A 15753-nucleotide genomic window follows, 5' to 3' on the forward strand; every position below is an offset into this window, starting at 1 on the left:
GTGGCACAGTGCCTGGTGGGCCTCTATGGACTTTGAATATAAAATACTCCTTGTTTGGGATGTTACTTTGGCTCACCTATTCAGTGCCCCCAAAAGCTAACTGGTTTTTTAAATTAATTTATTATTTTATTTTTTCTTTTTAAATAAATATCCACATTCAATGTTATACTAGTTTCAGGTATACAGCATAGCAGTTGGACATTTATATAACTTACAAAGTGATCCCCCCCACAGATGTGGTACTCACCTGATACCATGTATAGTTATTACACTATTATTATTTTCCTTAGAAAGTACTTTACATCCCCATGACTACTGTGTAACTGCCAATTTGTATTTCTTAATCCCTTCACCTTTTTCAACCAGCCTACAAATCTCTCCTCCATCTGGCGACCATTCGTTTGTTCTCTGCATCTTTGAGTTTGTTTCTGCTTTGTTTGTTTGCTTCTTTTGTTTTTTAGATTCCACATATAAATCAAATACTACTGGTTTGGGCTTTATCTGTCTAACTTATTTCACTTAGCATAAAACCATCTATGTCCATCAGTTTCACAAAGGGTCAAGATTTCATTTTTCTATAGATGAAGAATATTCCATTGTATTTATGTACCACTTCTTCATTATTCAATCATATATTGATGGGCATTTAGGTTGCTTCCACATCTTGGCTATTGTAAATTAAACTGCAATGAACACAGGGGTGCACATATCCTTTCAAATTAGTGTTTTGGATTTCTATGGATAAATACCCAGATGTGGAATTGCCAGGTCATATGGTAGTTCTATTTTTAATTTTTTGAGAAACTTCCATACTCTTTCCGTAGTGGTGACACCAATTTTCAGTCCCACCAACAGTGCACAAGGGTTTCCTTTTCTCCACATCTTTGCCAATACTTGTTTTGTCAATATATTCATAACAGCCATGGTGGCAGGTGTGAGGTCATTGTGATTTTAATTTGCATTTCTCTGATGATAAGTGACATCCGCATCTTTTCATACGTCTATTGGCTATCTATACATCCTTTTGGAGGAAGTCTACTTTGGACTTCTACCCATTTTTTTAAATGAATTGTTTGTTTTCTGTATGTAAGTTGTACGAGTTCTTTATATATTTTATATGAACCTCTTACCAAATGTACCATTGGCAAATATTTTCTCCCATCAGTAGGTTGTATTTTCATTTTGTAGATGGTTTCCTTTGTTGTGCAAAAAACTCTTTATCTTGATGTAGTCCTATTTGTTTATGTTTTTCTTCTGGTTCCCTTGCTCAAGGAGACAAATCCAAAAATACAACACTAACAGCAATATCAGAGAGTTTACTGCCTATGTTTTCTTCCACAAGATAATTTAAGTATTTTAAATTGGTAGTGATTTGGTAGCATATTGCCAGCCTCTGTGTGTACCAAAAAGCGAAATCATCAAAAAATAGAAATTAAAAGAAAAGTGTTGAATTCTATAGTAAAAAGGATAGGTTTGAGTAACAACAGCTCAGTTTCAATTAGGTTAAATAAGTTATCTTTATCAAATAGATATTTAATAAATAATAAGGGAACAGGTCTACATCTTCCCACAAATCTATTAAAAGGTCCAAGTTATATCTCAGCTAAACTATCTTTTGTCAAGCTTACCAATTCATTTTCAGCAGTCAAAATGTAATGGGAAAAAATATATAGCTGACTAGTTTAAGTTCTATTTAAAATTACATTACACTTCTTTATTTTCTCAGCACAGAAGATTAGTGAGCTTTTCTACTTTTGATGTTAAATAAAATTTAGATGACTTATTTAATTTCTCTATGCCTCAATTTCCTGATATAAAGTGAAGATGATAATAGTATGTTCCTCAGAATTAACAGTACCAGTAATTTACACCAAAAAAGTTAGCTACTATTTTTTTCTTATTCTAAACTTTTTACTTAAAAATTTTATGCATACAAAGCTTCAGCAAAAGCAAATCAACTCTTAGCCACCAATATTTTGAGTTCATTACAGACTTAGGCACAATATTTTTAATCCAAGTGCTCCTGAAAACCCCAACAGCACATTGAGTACAATAGGCACTCAATATGATTTAAACCCATTTAAAAATGTAAGCACATATATGGAGATCTACCAGTGTAATGAAGACTAAAAGAATATACAGAAATATATTAACAATAGTTATCTTTGGTATGTGACACAAAGAGTGTTTCTACAATATTCTGCTTTTTGGGGAGCCATGTTTTCTAACTTTTTTAAATGTATTTATTTTTAGAGAGAGGGAAGAGAGGTAGAAAGAGAGGGAGAGAAACATCAATGTATGGTTGCCTCTCCTGCACCCCCTACTGGGGACCTGGCCCACAACTCAGGCATGTGCCCTAGACTGGGAATTGAACCAGCAACCCTTTGGTTCTCAGGCCACAGCTCAAGCCACTGAGCCACATCTTTGTAACTTTTCTATAATGATTTGTATTACATATTGTAACTTTTCTTATTTTGTAACTTTTCTATAATGAGTTGTATTACATTTTTAATTTATTTTTTAAACGCCAAAAAAAGTCATGTCATGTTACAGAATAATAGAAATAACACGGAATAAAGTCACTGGGATAAATCATGAATAAATTATGAAACATTATAAACAGATTGATTCCAATTTTGGAAAGAAAGAAGAGGTTGAGAGAAGGAGGGAGAGAGGAAAGACAAAATATCAGTAAAGGGAAAGAGGAAAAAATGGTGTGAAAAGAAAATAAACCAAAGATCAAGTGAAAAAATGGAGGATAAGAAGCATAAATAAGATCCATGACAGAAAAATTAAAAGTCCGTATGCCAAAATGTTAACAGTCAGCACTGTATATTGTTAGAATTATGGATGGCTTTTATTTACTTGCTTTGGGGGGTAGGGAGTTCAAATTTTTTGTTATAAAAATTTTAAAATGTTTGCCCTTTGTGTCACCTTTTTCCCCTAATATTTTGATTTTTTCTTCCTGAGACAGAATTAAGCTCTAAAAACTCAAGTTTTATTCTCATTTGAGTAAGTCTCAACAACTTCCCATGAAACTCAGATTTCCTGATCCTAGGTTTAAAGGAATTGTATTAACATGTTTAAAACATAAAATCAGCTAACAAAAATAATTACCTCAACTTGTGCTTGTTGCCTTGCTAAAATTATGTTAAAAACATCTAGAGTCTTCTCCAAATCCTATAAAATAAAGAGACACTTGTAAACAAGGAAAATGATCATTAGAAAGAATATTTTTTTGTCTATGATATCTAGGCTTACTAACAAACAGCATTTGTGAGCTAATGAAAGTTTAAGTATAAATTTAAACATGCACTTAGCTTTTACATTAACTTTTATAATATAAAAAGTAAGTTTTCCAAGAAAGTAAATCCCCATTGAATACAGAAGTGAGAGTTTTAATGAGACTATTACAATACACAGATAGCCAAATATGCAAATGAAAATAAGAATATTTAGAAGGGAGACTTGTTTTAGGTATTATGCTATGGTTCTTCTGACTCCCTCTATTGTAATATTGTTTTAAAACCACTGTATAAAGGCATCATTATAGAAGACAAAATTTTTAAGTGTAAAATTCTGCAAATCACATGTAATCTAAAGTAGAAACTGATTTGGGGAATTTACATCAAGTATGAAGAGGAATCTCGCATGTACTAGTGACCTGTGTGTCAGTGCTCTGTGTGTTCTCTCATGCACACCTCACAGTTCTGCAAAACAGATACCGCTTCCATTACATGCATGAGAACACAAGACCTGAGATGTTAAAAGATCCGATGCTTTTCTAATATATAATATTAAGGATTGCCACATACTTCAGAATAACAGGAATCCAATTTGTTACATTATGAATTTGTGGCACATCAGATGATATTAAGTAAATTATATATTCAGTGTGGTGTTTTTCTGTATTTTGAAAGGAGGTAAATAAGATTTCTATCTTGCAAATAAAAGCTATTTTTATAATACTTTGCTTTTTAAAAAGCCACTAACAAACCTAGTAATATATGTACTTCCAACTAATAATAAATAGCTCTAATGTTGATTTTCTAAATATTATTACCAATACCAAACATATTTCTCCAAATAGCTGATAGTAACCTCATTTTATCTGTTATTAGGATGAATGGGAAAGGCTCAACCCTGTGATGACTGCTGCAGGGAGAGAGGGTATAAGGGGACTGAATGGTAATGGAAAAAAAATACAATAAATATTAAACCAAAAAAATTTGGGAAAAAATACTATGCACTTTCCCATAAAATTCTCTTAAAAAGATAAACACTATTCTTTTTATTGAATAAAATTATATTTTAATGGAAATTAAATTTAAAAGAATTAATATTAACAAATGACAACAAATAATACCTTTCACCAATATATGCAAGATATACCTGAATTTGTTTCTGTATTTCTTCTGGGACTTTAGTCTGAGTTAGCTTGTTTTTATAGACGTTTTTATAACTCTTCAGCAACTGCCTATGCTTTTTTATGTTACTCCATGACCACATCTGTGTATACCTTCTTATATGAACCTCAAGAACAGAATCAATTGCATATTTCCACCTGCAGATCAAAAATATTTAAAGCATATCTGAATATAAAGGTTTAAGAAAAAGCAAGAAAACAGCTTTGACCTTTTAGACCTACCCTGTTATACTTATTGTTATTACCTGTTTTCTTGTAAGAGCTCAGCAGTAAGATTTCAATTCCCCAGTACAATTGTCTTATTTAAATAGATTGTGAAATGTGAAATGATAAAACCACTCCAGGAAGAGGGTTTATGAAAGCAAAATCACAAAGGCACAAAATGACATACTGTGCAAAATTGGTAGTACCCAGTGTGGTTTAACATCGAGTCCATGTGGATGACTAAAGGGCAGTAAAACCAAAAAATGTTGAAAGTCTTGAACACTAAGTTAAGAATTTGGAAATAATCTGGGAGCAGAAGTATAAAAGAATGTGTTTATAAAAAAAAGTAACAAGAACATAACATAAAAGATACCTGTCACATGCCTATATAAAAGAAAAAAGTAGCTTCATTACATGGCTTTAAAGGTGTCTTAACTCAGAGACCCACTAACTGCAACATGTTTCTTATTTAAAAACTAAAATTCTAACTTACCACTGTCGACCATTGGTATGAAGTGGTAAATAAGGTTTGTATTTTCTGTAAGGGGCATTTCTAACCATGTAATCCACTGATTCCAAAAGGTCAATCATACTTAAGTACTATTGAAACAAAAACAAAGTTACATTGATTAGACTGCACACATGAATGAACACTTAAATAAGATAAAGCTACTTAACTGCCCGTCTGACCGCCAACACAACAAATCTGTGTGTCTGATAAATACGACAGCTCCAATCGGGAAAACACACACACGTAACATGACTGTAGGCATGATAAAGAAAAGAGCAAGTCTAGCTGCTTCTCTATTTTTCATAATGCATTTCTACCTCAGGGTTACCATATGGCTATTTAGCACTTAATATGTGGACAGCCTGAACTCAAATATATTTTAAGTGTAAAATACACCTCAGATTTCAAAGGCTTACAAAAATAAAAGGATGTAAAATACCTTAACTTTTTATATGGATTACATGTTAAAACGGTAACACTCTAGATAGGTTAAAGAAAATGCTAATAATTTTGTTAATTATTCCATCTTTTCACTTTGCTAATGTAGCTACTAGAAAATTGAAAGTTATGTATATAACTCATATTGTATTTTTACTAGACTGCACAGGGCCAAAAGCTCAATTAGTTTAATCCTTGTCCTCCTTTCACTTCTCCAGGTCTGTTATCCAAACTCCTGGGCATGTAACCAAACTTGAGAAACAAATGGAAAAGAAAAGCCTGTCAACAGGCTTTAAAGAAAAAGTAAACAATATTTAATATGAGAGCCTGCTATTAAAATCTGAGGGGAAAAAACACATTAAAGTCTCCATCAACAATTGGAAATTAAATGGAAATAATGTCATTTACTATAATTTGATAAGATTCTCCAGCAATAAGGTAAATATCAGATAAAATACAACTACTTCTTAAATCTGATATATACTTTCTTTTTTAAACATATGTATAGTACATCTACTTTTACAAGTCAAATCTCAACATACCAAAGCAAGAGAACCATCAGAACAATCACAGGAATAATCACAGGAAAAGGAATAATCACAAATGACAAAAGCAGTCAAGGTTTGAGGCTAAGCAAAGTTATAAATGTCCAACTAAATCTTACCTGAGGTTTGGTTAGTTCAATAGCAATATTTTGGACTTCTATGTTCCCATCAAGTTTGGGTGTTTTTAGCTCTGTTTCTGCATAAGGATTCATGTAGAGTTTTGCAGAGGCTGATATTGGCTGGAAAACTGATACCACATTAGAAGTAAGATACCTTTATATGCTCTTACATATGAACAATTATAAATAATTATAAAAACAATGTTACCCTGAAAGTAAAATGATCAAAACTATGTAAAAAAATAACTACCAAAGGAGTATTTAAGTATCTATTTATTTGCATTGTACCAACTGTCAAGTTCAATGGTTAAAGTGGAATCCCCAAAAAGGTAATTAGGGTCCTATGCTTCTAAGTAAGAAATGCCCAATATACAAACAATTTACTCTTGGTAATTCACACTCTGGGTAAAATTAGGCTTTTCTTCCTTGCTACAAGACATTTAATGATTTTTTTATTCATTTAAAATACTAATACAAGGTAGGAAACAAACCTGATTAATTTCTTATTTAATCATTGGCAGAATTTAGGAACACAACCAAGAATAAAATTCACACTACCCAGAAAAAAGTTGTTTGCCACTTCATAATTTTCAAGACAAGCACTGCACAAATTCTTAGAATAAACTAAAGAAAATATTCTTGAAGTTGAGAAGTAGTATGAAAAGGTATACTAAAGAAGATAAAAAAGCAAAGTGATAAATATTAACTATGAATAGTATTAAAATTATATAAATTGCCGTACCTGATATAGTATATAACATGACAGTATAAAACTTTAACTAATTTAGATGTTATTTATAAGTGAAAGATGCCCAAGAATAAAGTTGCAGATTTTTCCTAGGTCTTTCATAAGTAAAAATGTTTCCACAAACTAGCAACATGTGAACACTTTGTCATCATTAAACAGAGAGATCAATGAACATAGAGAGAAAGCACCAACTCTCATGTAATGGCAATCCGTGGTAAAAGAATATGAAGAAAACAAGAGCTGAACCAGAGTAATATGGAATACAAAAGAACATGGGCATACATTTTGAGAATGAACATAAGGGGCATACTAAATATAAACAAACCAATCACTTCTTCAGAATGAAATGGAAATGTAGAAACAGATGAGATAAATAAGCAGGAAGACTTGTTAGAAATCTATTTAAAATTATAGTGAGGCTGCCAAGAAAAACTCACTTAAAAAAAATCTCTAATGTGGTTCATTTGTCTTAACACTGCAATAGTGACATACTAGAGGTGACCTGAATACCAAGATCTCTGAGAATTAGTTATTAAGCAAAGCAAAGCAAAGAAAGCCTAATTTCTAAAACAAAAATGGTAACAAAGTTTAAGAGGGAAACATGGAGGTCAAGGGGGGTTAGCTGTTGGATTAAAATCACTTTTAATCCAAACATGCTATATGATAAAATTAAGGTATAAAATACTCTTTGTCAAAGTAATTTTATCAGAAAAAATATACTAAAGTAAAATATTTAATAACAAGCTACCTATAATATGAAATAAACTTTTACCATTACTTACTATATTGGTGGTTTGGAAGTATATCATTACTTGTAAGAATTTCACTTTTCAGTTGATCCTAAACAAAAAATTTAAATTACATAAAAATTAAAAATAGAATATACACATACAAAAATATTTTGTCTTAAATCAGTATCTTTATTTCCCTCTTTATAATTAGTAATCCATTAAAAAGCCAAACATTATTTATAGATATATGTCCTTAGAATAAAATATAGAGAAGAGAATTTCTTTAATTACAAGTATCTAAAAACATTGCAACATTGTGACTTTAAAAATATATATTTATGTAAATGCCCATGAACATGGACCTCAATTTCTAGACAAAGGCAACTATTTGTGTTACAGTATCTGAGAAATAAGAGACAAAATCTTAGAAATAGTTCAGTTCCAAAATTCAATTACTCTTTTCTCCTCTAAATAAATAAACATGGCTTAGCACACAAAAGTTTTAAATTATCTTTCACTGTTTAGGAAATTATTATCACAAATGCTTAAAACATCTGCTAAGAATATAGTCTTGAGATCTGAAAGGTATCATCTTTATTTACAATACTCTTCAGACAAGATCAGACATGTTCAGGGTGGTACGGCCACACGATACTCTTTCAGTAATTATTTTCATATAAAACTGTGTAACCAGAAGCTATCAAAATGAGAGTGTATTGGACTGGCCAAAAAGTTCAGTTTTTAAGTAAAAGACACATTTTTCATTTTCACCAATAACTTTATTGAACAGCCTATTCACTGTTTTGTTCCACTACTTTCTACCATCTTTCAGGCAAATTCGTAATTCCATCTTCCCAAAACTTTTTATCTTTTTGGGCAAAGGACTATTCCAGGTGACTTTCACAGCCTTCCAAGGAACTGAATTTTTTTCCATTAAGAGAATTTTGTAAAGACTGAAATAAATGGAAATCTGCAGGTGCAACGTCTGGTGAATACAGTGGACGAATCAGAACTTCCCTACCAAGCTGTAACAGTTTTTGCCTGATCATGAAAAAACAAAAAGGTAGTCATGCATTTTCCAGATGGAATATTATGCATTTTCTGTTGACTAATTCCGGATGCTCTTCATCAAGTGCTACCTTCAGTTGGCTTAATTGGGAGCATTAGTTGTCATTAATCATTTGGTTTTCCGGATGGAGCTTATAATAGAGGACTCCCTTCCAGTACCACCATAAACATAGCATCATCATCTTTGGATGAAGACCGGCCTATTGGTGGTGGTTCAGTTTGCTCATCCCCATGATCTCTTCCATTCCACGTTGTTGTAAAGTATCCACTTTTCATTGCCTGTCACAATTTGTTTTAAAAATGGAATATTTTCATTATGTTTAAGTAGAGAATCACATGAGGGAATACAGTCAAGGTTTTTTTTGCTGAACTTACATGGAACCCAAACATCAAAGTGATTAACATAAGCACACGCATTTTCTTCCATCTTCAGTATTAAAATGGCTACTCAAAAATTCACCAATTTTGATAAGGGGATTAAATGGTAATAAAAAAAACACAATAAAAAACTGCCATATGTTTTTTTAAACAGATAAAAATCTGTCAACAATTAAAAATAAATAAACAAATGCACACCAATATGACAGCTGTCACAATAGCGTCTAACAAAACTGTTTCAAATGGAGTTAAAGACAACTGAGTGATACTAGAACTACCACAGGGAAAATAACCGAACGAACTTTTTGGCCAAACCAATAAAAACTTAAATGCAGTTTTGATTTAACAGTATAGGTTCTCATCTCACTCTCTAGTGAATGATCTCACAAAGATCTTCAAAAACAAGGGTGCTTTTTTTAAAATACAGAGTAGATACCAAATACTATATTTTATACTTCTGATTTAATTATATACAACATCAACAAAAGATGGTTATCCTGTCCTCATTAAAAATCTCCTCGTTAAATTTAATGAATGTAGTTAGCTCTTCCAGGTAAAAACAGAAATTACCAAAATCTGTTCCCTCGATCCCTGGTAAGACATGCTGCAGTTTACATTCCAGTAGGCACTGAGGCTATCAAGTCGGATAAGCTACAAAAGAAAAATTGAAAGAGGTCAAGCAATTAATACACTGAAATTATGAATCAATATTAAAAGATTCTTCTTGTGTTCAGTATTCTAAAATTATCCAATTGCCATTTTGAACTTCTAAAGGAAAGAAAGTAATGCAAAAATGGGGAAAATAATAGCTTCTTAGCCTTTTAGCTAAGTGTAAAAATGGGGGGAAATATATGCATGTTATTCAGACTTTATTATTAATCTAGTATTTGCTAAATTGTGCTTCCAGAAACACTATTTCCAAAGGAATCCATTCATTCAATAATCTAATATTTATTGAGAATTTGTTTTTTTAAAAGACATTTATTTATTTATTTTTAGACAGAGGGGAAGGGAGGGAGAAAGAGGGGGAGAGAAATGTTAATGCACGGTTGCCTCTTGCATGCCCCTACTGGAGTTCTGGCCTGCAACCCAGGCATGTACCCTTACTGGGAATTGAACCAGCAACTCTGGTTCACAGGCCAGTGCTCAATCCACTGAGCCACACCAGCCAGAGCGAGAATTTAGTTTTTAACAGCCCCTGTACATATTTTGCTGAATAAAACAGTATGATTCCTCCAAAGGATATGAATGGCTATTCACAGCAGAAAATTAGGTAAGAGGATTCTATGACCAACTAGGTGGGGAAAGCTACATACTAAATATCTCTTTTGAATATGCATAATGATTATTAGCATATTTAAAGTATTGTGGAGTTCTGTAGTTTAAAACAAAATGAAATATACCTATTTAACTGTGTGTAGCTTAATACTTTAGTCAGTAATCTTACCTGATCACAGAATATTTTTCTACAAATCCAATATCTCAATTATCTAATGCTTCATAAAATATAAGCTAGGATATGTTAATTTTGTAGAGTTTCTTTATGTGCTAGATGAAGAACCTGAACCTCAAAATAGTTAAGTGGTTTTAGACTGTTATATGACTTTTGGTATATTATGTAGCATTACCAAAACTAGACCCTAGATGTTTAACTCACACTCCAATAGCACATTCTGCTCCATTAAGGATTCTCAAGAAAATATACTGTGTTTACACCTAAGAAAATGAAGAAATTTTAATATAGTCTAATACCTTGTATATAATTTTTTCTGCTTCATTTAATACACATGGAGTCCAGTGTTCATTTGCAGTCTAAAAGAAAAAAAGAATTAACTGTGAAATAAAGTGTTTGTATATATATGTATCTCAGAATAGTACTCTACTAATTTGTAAACTATAACAAAGTAACTTAGGAAGAAAACACATATAGCTCATATTGGCCATTCCAGCAATCTGTTTCTTTACATATCTTTTAGACAAAAATCAAAGGAACAACAGTGAAAACAGAACTGAGTAGGTTCTAATTTAAATGAGTTAATTCATCCAGAAAATAATTATTGAGCTATTGTCTCAAGTATGAAAGGAACTGGGTATGAATAATAACAGAGAGCTTGCCTATAAGCTATTCAAAAAGGTCCACATTCTTTTTTTAGAAAAAATCAATTGATTATTGCAAAGTAGGAACAAAACCAGGAGAATATGGAAATCATAGCAAGACCATGTTTCCAGGAAATCAGCATGGTCGGCAATGCCAAATGCTGCCATGAAATAAACTAAATTAAACTTATTCATTCTATTTAGCTAGGGTGCTACCAATGAACTTGCTAAGAACAGTTTCAGTGGAGTATTAGAGTCAGAGCACAAAGGGTAGGGAGTCAGCAGGAGGTGGGGAAAGAAAGAAAAGGCAGGAAATTCTCTCAAGAAGTTTAGTTAGAAAAAAGAGAAAGAGAAGGCAGGTAGTTAGATGGGGCCTGGGTGGAATAGAAGGTTTAGAACAGGCTTTTAAAATTTTGTTGTAAGGAGATACTTGAATATATTTAAATGCTTACAAAAAGCAGTGTGGTGGAGGGAGGAAGTGCGGACAGAGGGAAGAGAGTTGAAGATTTAGGAAGGAAAAGGAAACTAACTGAAAAAAGAAAGATGAAGGCGAGGAGGGCTCCTGAGGACATGGGGAAGGACAGGATCCAGATCAGAGGTGGGGAGATTACGTACAGAGTTCAATTATAATTGGAAAGATAGGAGAAAGAAATGGTATGGACACAAAAAGAGGTAAGTTTACTGTTGTTACAATAGTCCATGTAGTAGCTGAAGCAAGAAACAATGTGCCAGCCAATGTGCCAAATGCTTTATTTTTTCAATACTGTATTTTATTTCATACTGTATCAATGAATGAATGAATGAATGTTAGTAGCAGGAGCCCAACATGGTAACCAGTCCAATAACATGTTACAGGTGCTTTCTTAAAATATAATGAGGAGCATAAAAGAAGGAATGATAAATTCTAAGAAGGAAATAAAAAAGGAACAAGAAAGAAGACAAGCTAATTATCTCACACATGCATTAAACTGTAAATAGAACTGCCAGGCAGGCAAAGGGAAGGGCATGATATACACAGAGAAAATAGCATGAGGAGCCTGAGCAAAGGTACAGAGAATCAGACAGCACACACTGAGAATGCTAGGCATCATTCTTATGCACTAGTATGCCTGTCTGTTATTAGTCAATGGCAAGTATTTGACTATTTCATTTTTTTTTGTTTTGTCACAAGTATGTTTCTACCTTCCAGGACACAGATTTAGGTCTTTTTAAAGGTATTCTTGATAGTTACTTCAAATTCACTTTGGAAATATGCAGAAGACAAACTGAATATTAAACATTAGCTTCCTGACTCCCTTTCCTGTTTCTCTAGTTCTTTTCCTTTAATGTTTCTGCTTTGGGCTTCCACTCAATATGTATCTCTACCTCTCTATGCATGTATTCTTTTTAAGGCTTCCATGTAAACATGTCCTTTTTTTCTGTTCCTCTGGCAGTCTACCTCTCTTTCACTTTTTCCTCTTCTTTCTCTAAGGCCCTATCCATATAACTAACCATAAGGCAAACATGTACCCAGTATGACTTACTGGTTACTGTCCTTAACTTTAAAACATGTTTCCTACCACCTTAGTTGTCCATAATGGAAAAAAATGGCTAATCCGGATATATACATTCTCCACCTTTAAAGATCTTTAAGAGAAAAACCAAACTACAATATAAAATACTTAATCAAAATTACTTACATACATCTCAGATGATACACATACGTACATACAAACACATACACACATACAAGTTACTTGGATATTCCATTTACCTAACCAAGAATAAGAACATGACTCTATAGAAATTTATCGTCCTCTACTTTCTCACATGTTTAAGAGACAGCTTTTATATTTCAGAATGTTTGATATTGATATTTGGGTATTTGTTAAATTCAAAAATAAATCAAAATAATTAGAGAATGTAATAGTAATCACTAAAGATTTTGAACTCCTAAAAAAGTTTTAGAAAGATGATACGTAAAATAGCTATTTGTAGCAAGAGTTGATTTTAGGCAATTGACCCCATGACTTAGGAATATTTTACAGGTTCCACAAATATTTAAAATAAGTCCAACATTACCAACAGACTAAGTTCTCCCAGTGTGACACCAAATGAAAGAGGCCGCTTTGGATCAGTAATCTATCAAAGAAGAAAAGGTGACGTTAAAATACACTGATGGTGAAGGTGAGTCCATGCTCCACTCTCTATAACAGGCAGCACAGAGGAATTAGCTTACAAATAAGTCTCACAAACCAAATGGACTGTGAAAAAGAAAGGGGAAGAAGGCAATAACATGGCTGAAAGTACCCATATTTTGTAGACATGACACTCACAATTCCCCAGTGAAACTCTTTTCTTACTAGAAGTAAGAAGACTCACTACAACTAAACAACTTCTTGTCAAGATAGTTAAAAAGAGAGTCTCTTTATGTATAACATTAAAGGTGTTCTTCGTAAATAAATAAAACAAAGTGTCACAGAGAATAACACTGCCACTAAATTTTTTTTAAATAGTTCAGATGTTCACACTTAAACATGTGAACTATCTCTTTAAGTTTTAATTTCCTTGACACTTTAAAAATTTCTTTTGACAGAAATGCCCAAGATTCTTAATATTTAATTTCCCTAGTCACTTAACCCAAAATCTGCCAATATTAAGCTTTTGTTCTATTTTTGATCTTCAATACCTAAGTTAAATCTACCCACAGTGCTTAAGCTGTGGCACAATGTGTACAGTGTCATTGTTTTAGACATCTAGAAGATGGCCAAGTCATAGTTTTTTGGTTGTGACAGAACCTAAGGAAACTAGAAAGAGGAGGAAAAACAATATTCTAAATCACCCAACAATGACTCCAGAGTTTAGTCACATAAACCCTTCTCAAATAGGAAATATGCAGGATGTGACAGAGCCGAAAGTACAAATAGCTTTATGAGCTTTGTTTTTAATATCAGATATATTATGATTATGGCAACATATTTTCCTTTATTCCCCCACTCATCTTTTTATACCTACAGATAACTAGCTCAAAATAACTTATACCTAATTAGAAGGAACTTCAGTGAAACATAAGTCCTCAGTTGCTGTATATTACTCACAAACTACTATCATCCAATGAGCAACTTTGTGATAAATTGTTACAGTGGGTTGGCTAAAAAGTTTACTTTTTTCTGTACAATGGCTCTAGTAGTGCTTAGTTGTCTTGAACTTCATTTGAAACAATTTTGTTAGACTATATTGTGACAGCTACCCAATCTGCATGCATTAAAAAAAAAACTATCAAAATTGGTGACTTTTTGTGCAGCCATTTTAATATTGAAAGTGAAGAAAATATGAACATTTTGGTATATTATGCTTTATTATTTCAAGAAAAGTAAAAAACACAACTGAAATGCAAAAGAAAAGATTTGTGCAGTATATTGAGGAGGTGCTGGGACTGATGGAACATGTCAAAAGTGGTTTGCAAAGTTTCTTGGTACTATTGACATTTGGGCAAACAATTCTTTGCTCTGGGGCTGTCTTATACATTGGAAGGTGTTTAGCAGCACCTCTGGCCTCTACCCACTGGAAGCCAATAGTGGGAGAAAGCCAACAGACTCAAAATATCCAAATCAATCAAGTTACTGGTAAAAATGAAAAATGTGTCTTTTATTTTATGGAAAAAACTAAACAGACTGTTTGGCCAACCCAGTACCTTCCTTACTCCCACTTCCTCTACTATATTTTTCATTATTCTTCTAGGTACAATAATTAAAGGTAAATCACATTGAAGACGAATCCACAATGAAGATTCCTTTACCATTTAAAATCATTTTCCTTTTAGATTATTTTAATATATTGTGTTGATGGCATCAATTTAAACATAAATTATATTATTTATCCCACTCCTGTGCATTTCTATATTCTTTTCATTAAAGAGAGAGAAATAGTGTACTTTTCTAATTGTACTTGCTCATTAACAAATGCTTAGTTTAAGTTCCAACTGAGGTTTCTCATTCATCAATATGCCATTAGCTTTAAGAATAATTCTCTCACTTCCATCATGTGTTGACTAGATTTCATTCTCTTAAGTTTGCTTTACATAAGGGAACTGATGAGTAGTTGGGTTTTTGAAACATTTATTTGTTAACAAAATCCAGCTTGATTACTACGTAAAACCAAAAGTATAAGTTAAAGATGATATGTACTAAAAAACTAAAGAAAAAATTTTAAAGAAGAAAAACTGCAAGCATGTCTTACTGAACATTAATTTATATAAGAAATTTATCAGAAAGGGGAAATAAAACCTATAATGTCAGTATTGCTTTAATTTAATTCAAACTTAAAAAGCAAATTAAAAACAAAAAAGAATGCCAATGCATCTTTGAAATAGAATAACATTTCCAGTTTCTTAGGTAAATGAAAAATCTCAAAGTTTCTTACATATGTTTCAAACTTTAAAACAAAGCAATATTTGTTACATTTTAACTAAAATTAATAAAATCAATAAATAAAATCAGTAAAATAGTT

The 15753-nt window shown here is 32.2% G+C and overlaps 1 protein-coding gene across 2 annotated transcripts in view; it reads right to left on the reverse strand.

Moving 5' to 3' along the window:
• VPS13C (vacuolar protein sorting 13 homolog C) overlaps positions 1-15753 on the reverse strand; it is a 174463-nt gene that overhangs the window by 124815 nt on the left and 33895 nt on the right. For both annotated transcript variants that reach the window (XM_045823143.1, XM_045823142.1), the window contains 8 exons: positions 13327-13386; positions 10921-10980; positions 9739-9819; positions 7774-7831; positions 6244-6371; positions 5124-5230; positions 4393-4564; positions 3118-3180 (listed from right to left, as the gene is read on the reverse strand). In XM_045823143.1, coding sequence (XP_045679099.1) covers positions 3118-3180; positions 4393-4564; positions 5124-5230; positions 6244-6371; positions 7774-7831; positions 9739-9819; positions 10921-10980; positions 13327-13386 — 729 coding nt within the window. The remainder of the gene's footprint in view (positions 1-3117; positions 3181-4392; positions 4565-5123; positions 5231-6243; positions 6372-7773; positions 7832-9738; positions 9820-10920; positions 10981-13326; positions 13387-15753) is intronic.

Source organism: Phyllostomus hastatus, unplaced genomic scaffold (genome assembly GCF_019186645.2).
Source record: "Phyllostomus hastatus isolate PE091 unplaced genomic scaffold, TTU_PhHast_1.1 phas_scaffold_501, whole genome shotgun sequence".
Taxonomy (NCBI): domain Eukaryota; kingdom Metazoa; phylum Chordata; class Mammalia; order Chiroptera; family Phyllostomidae; genus Phyllostomus; species Phyllostomus hastatus.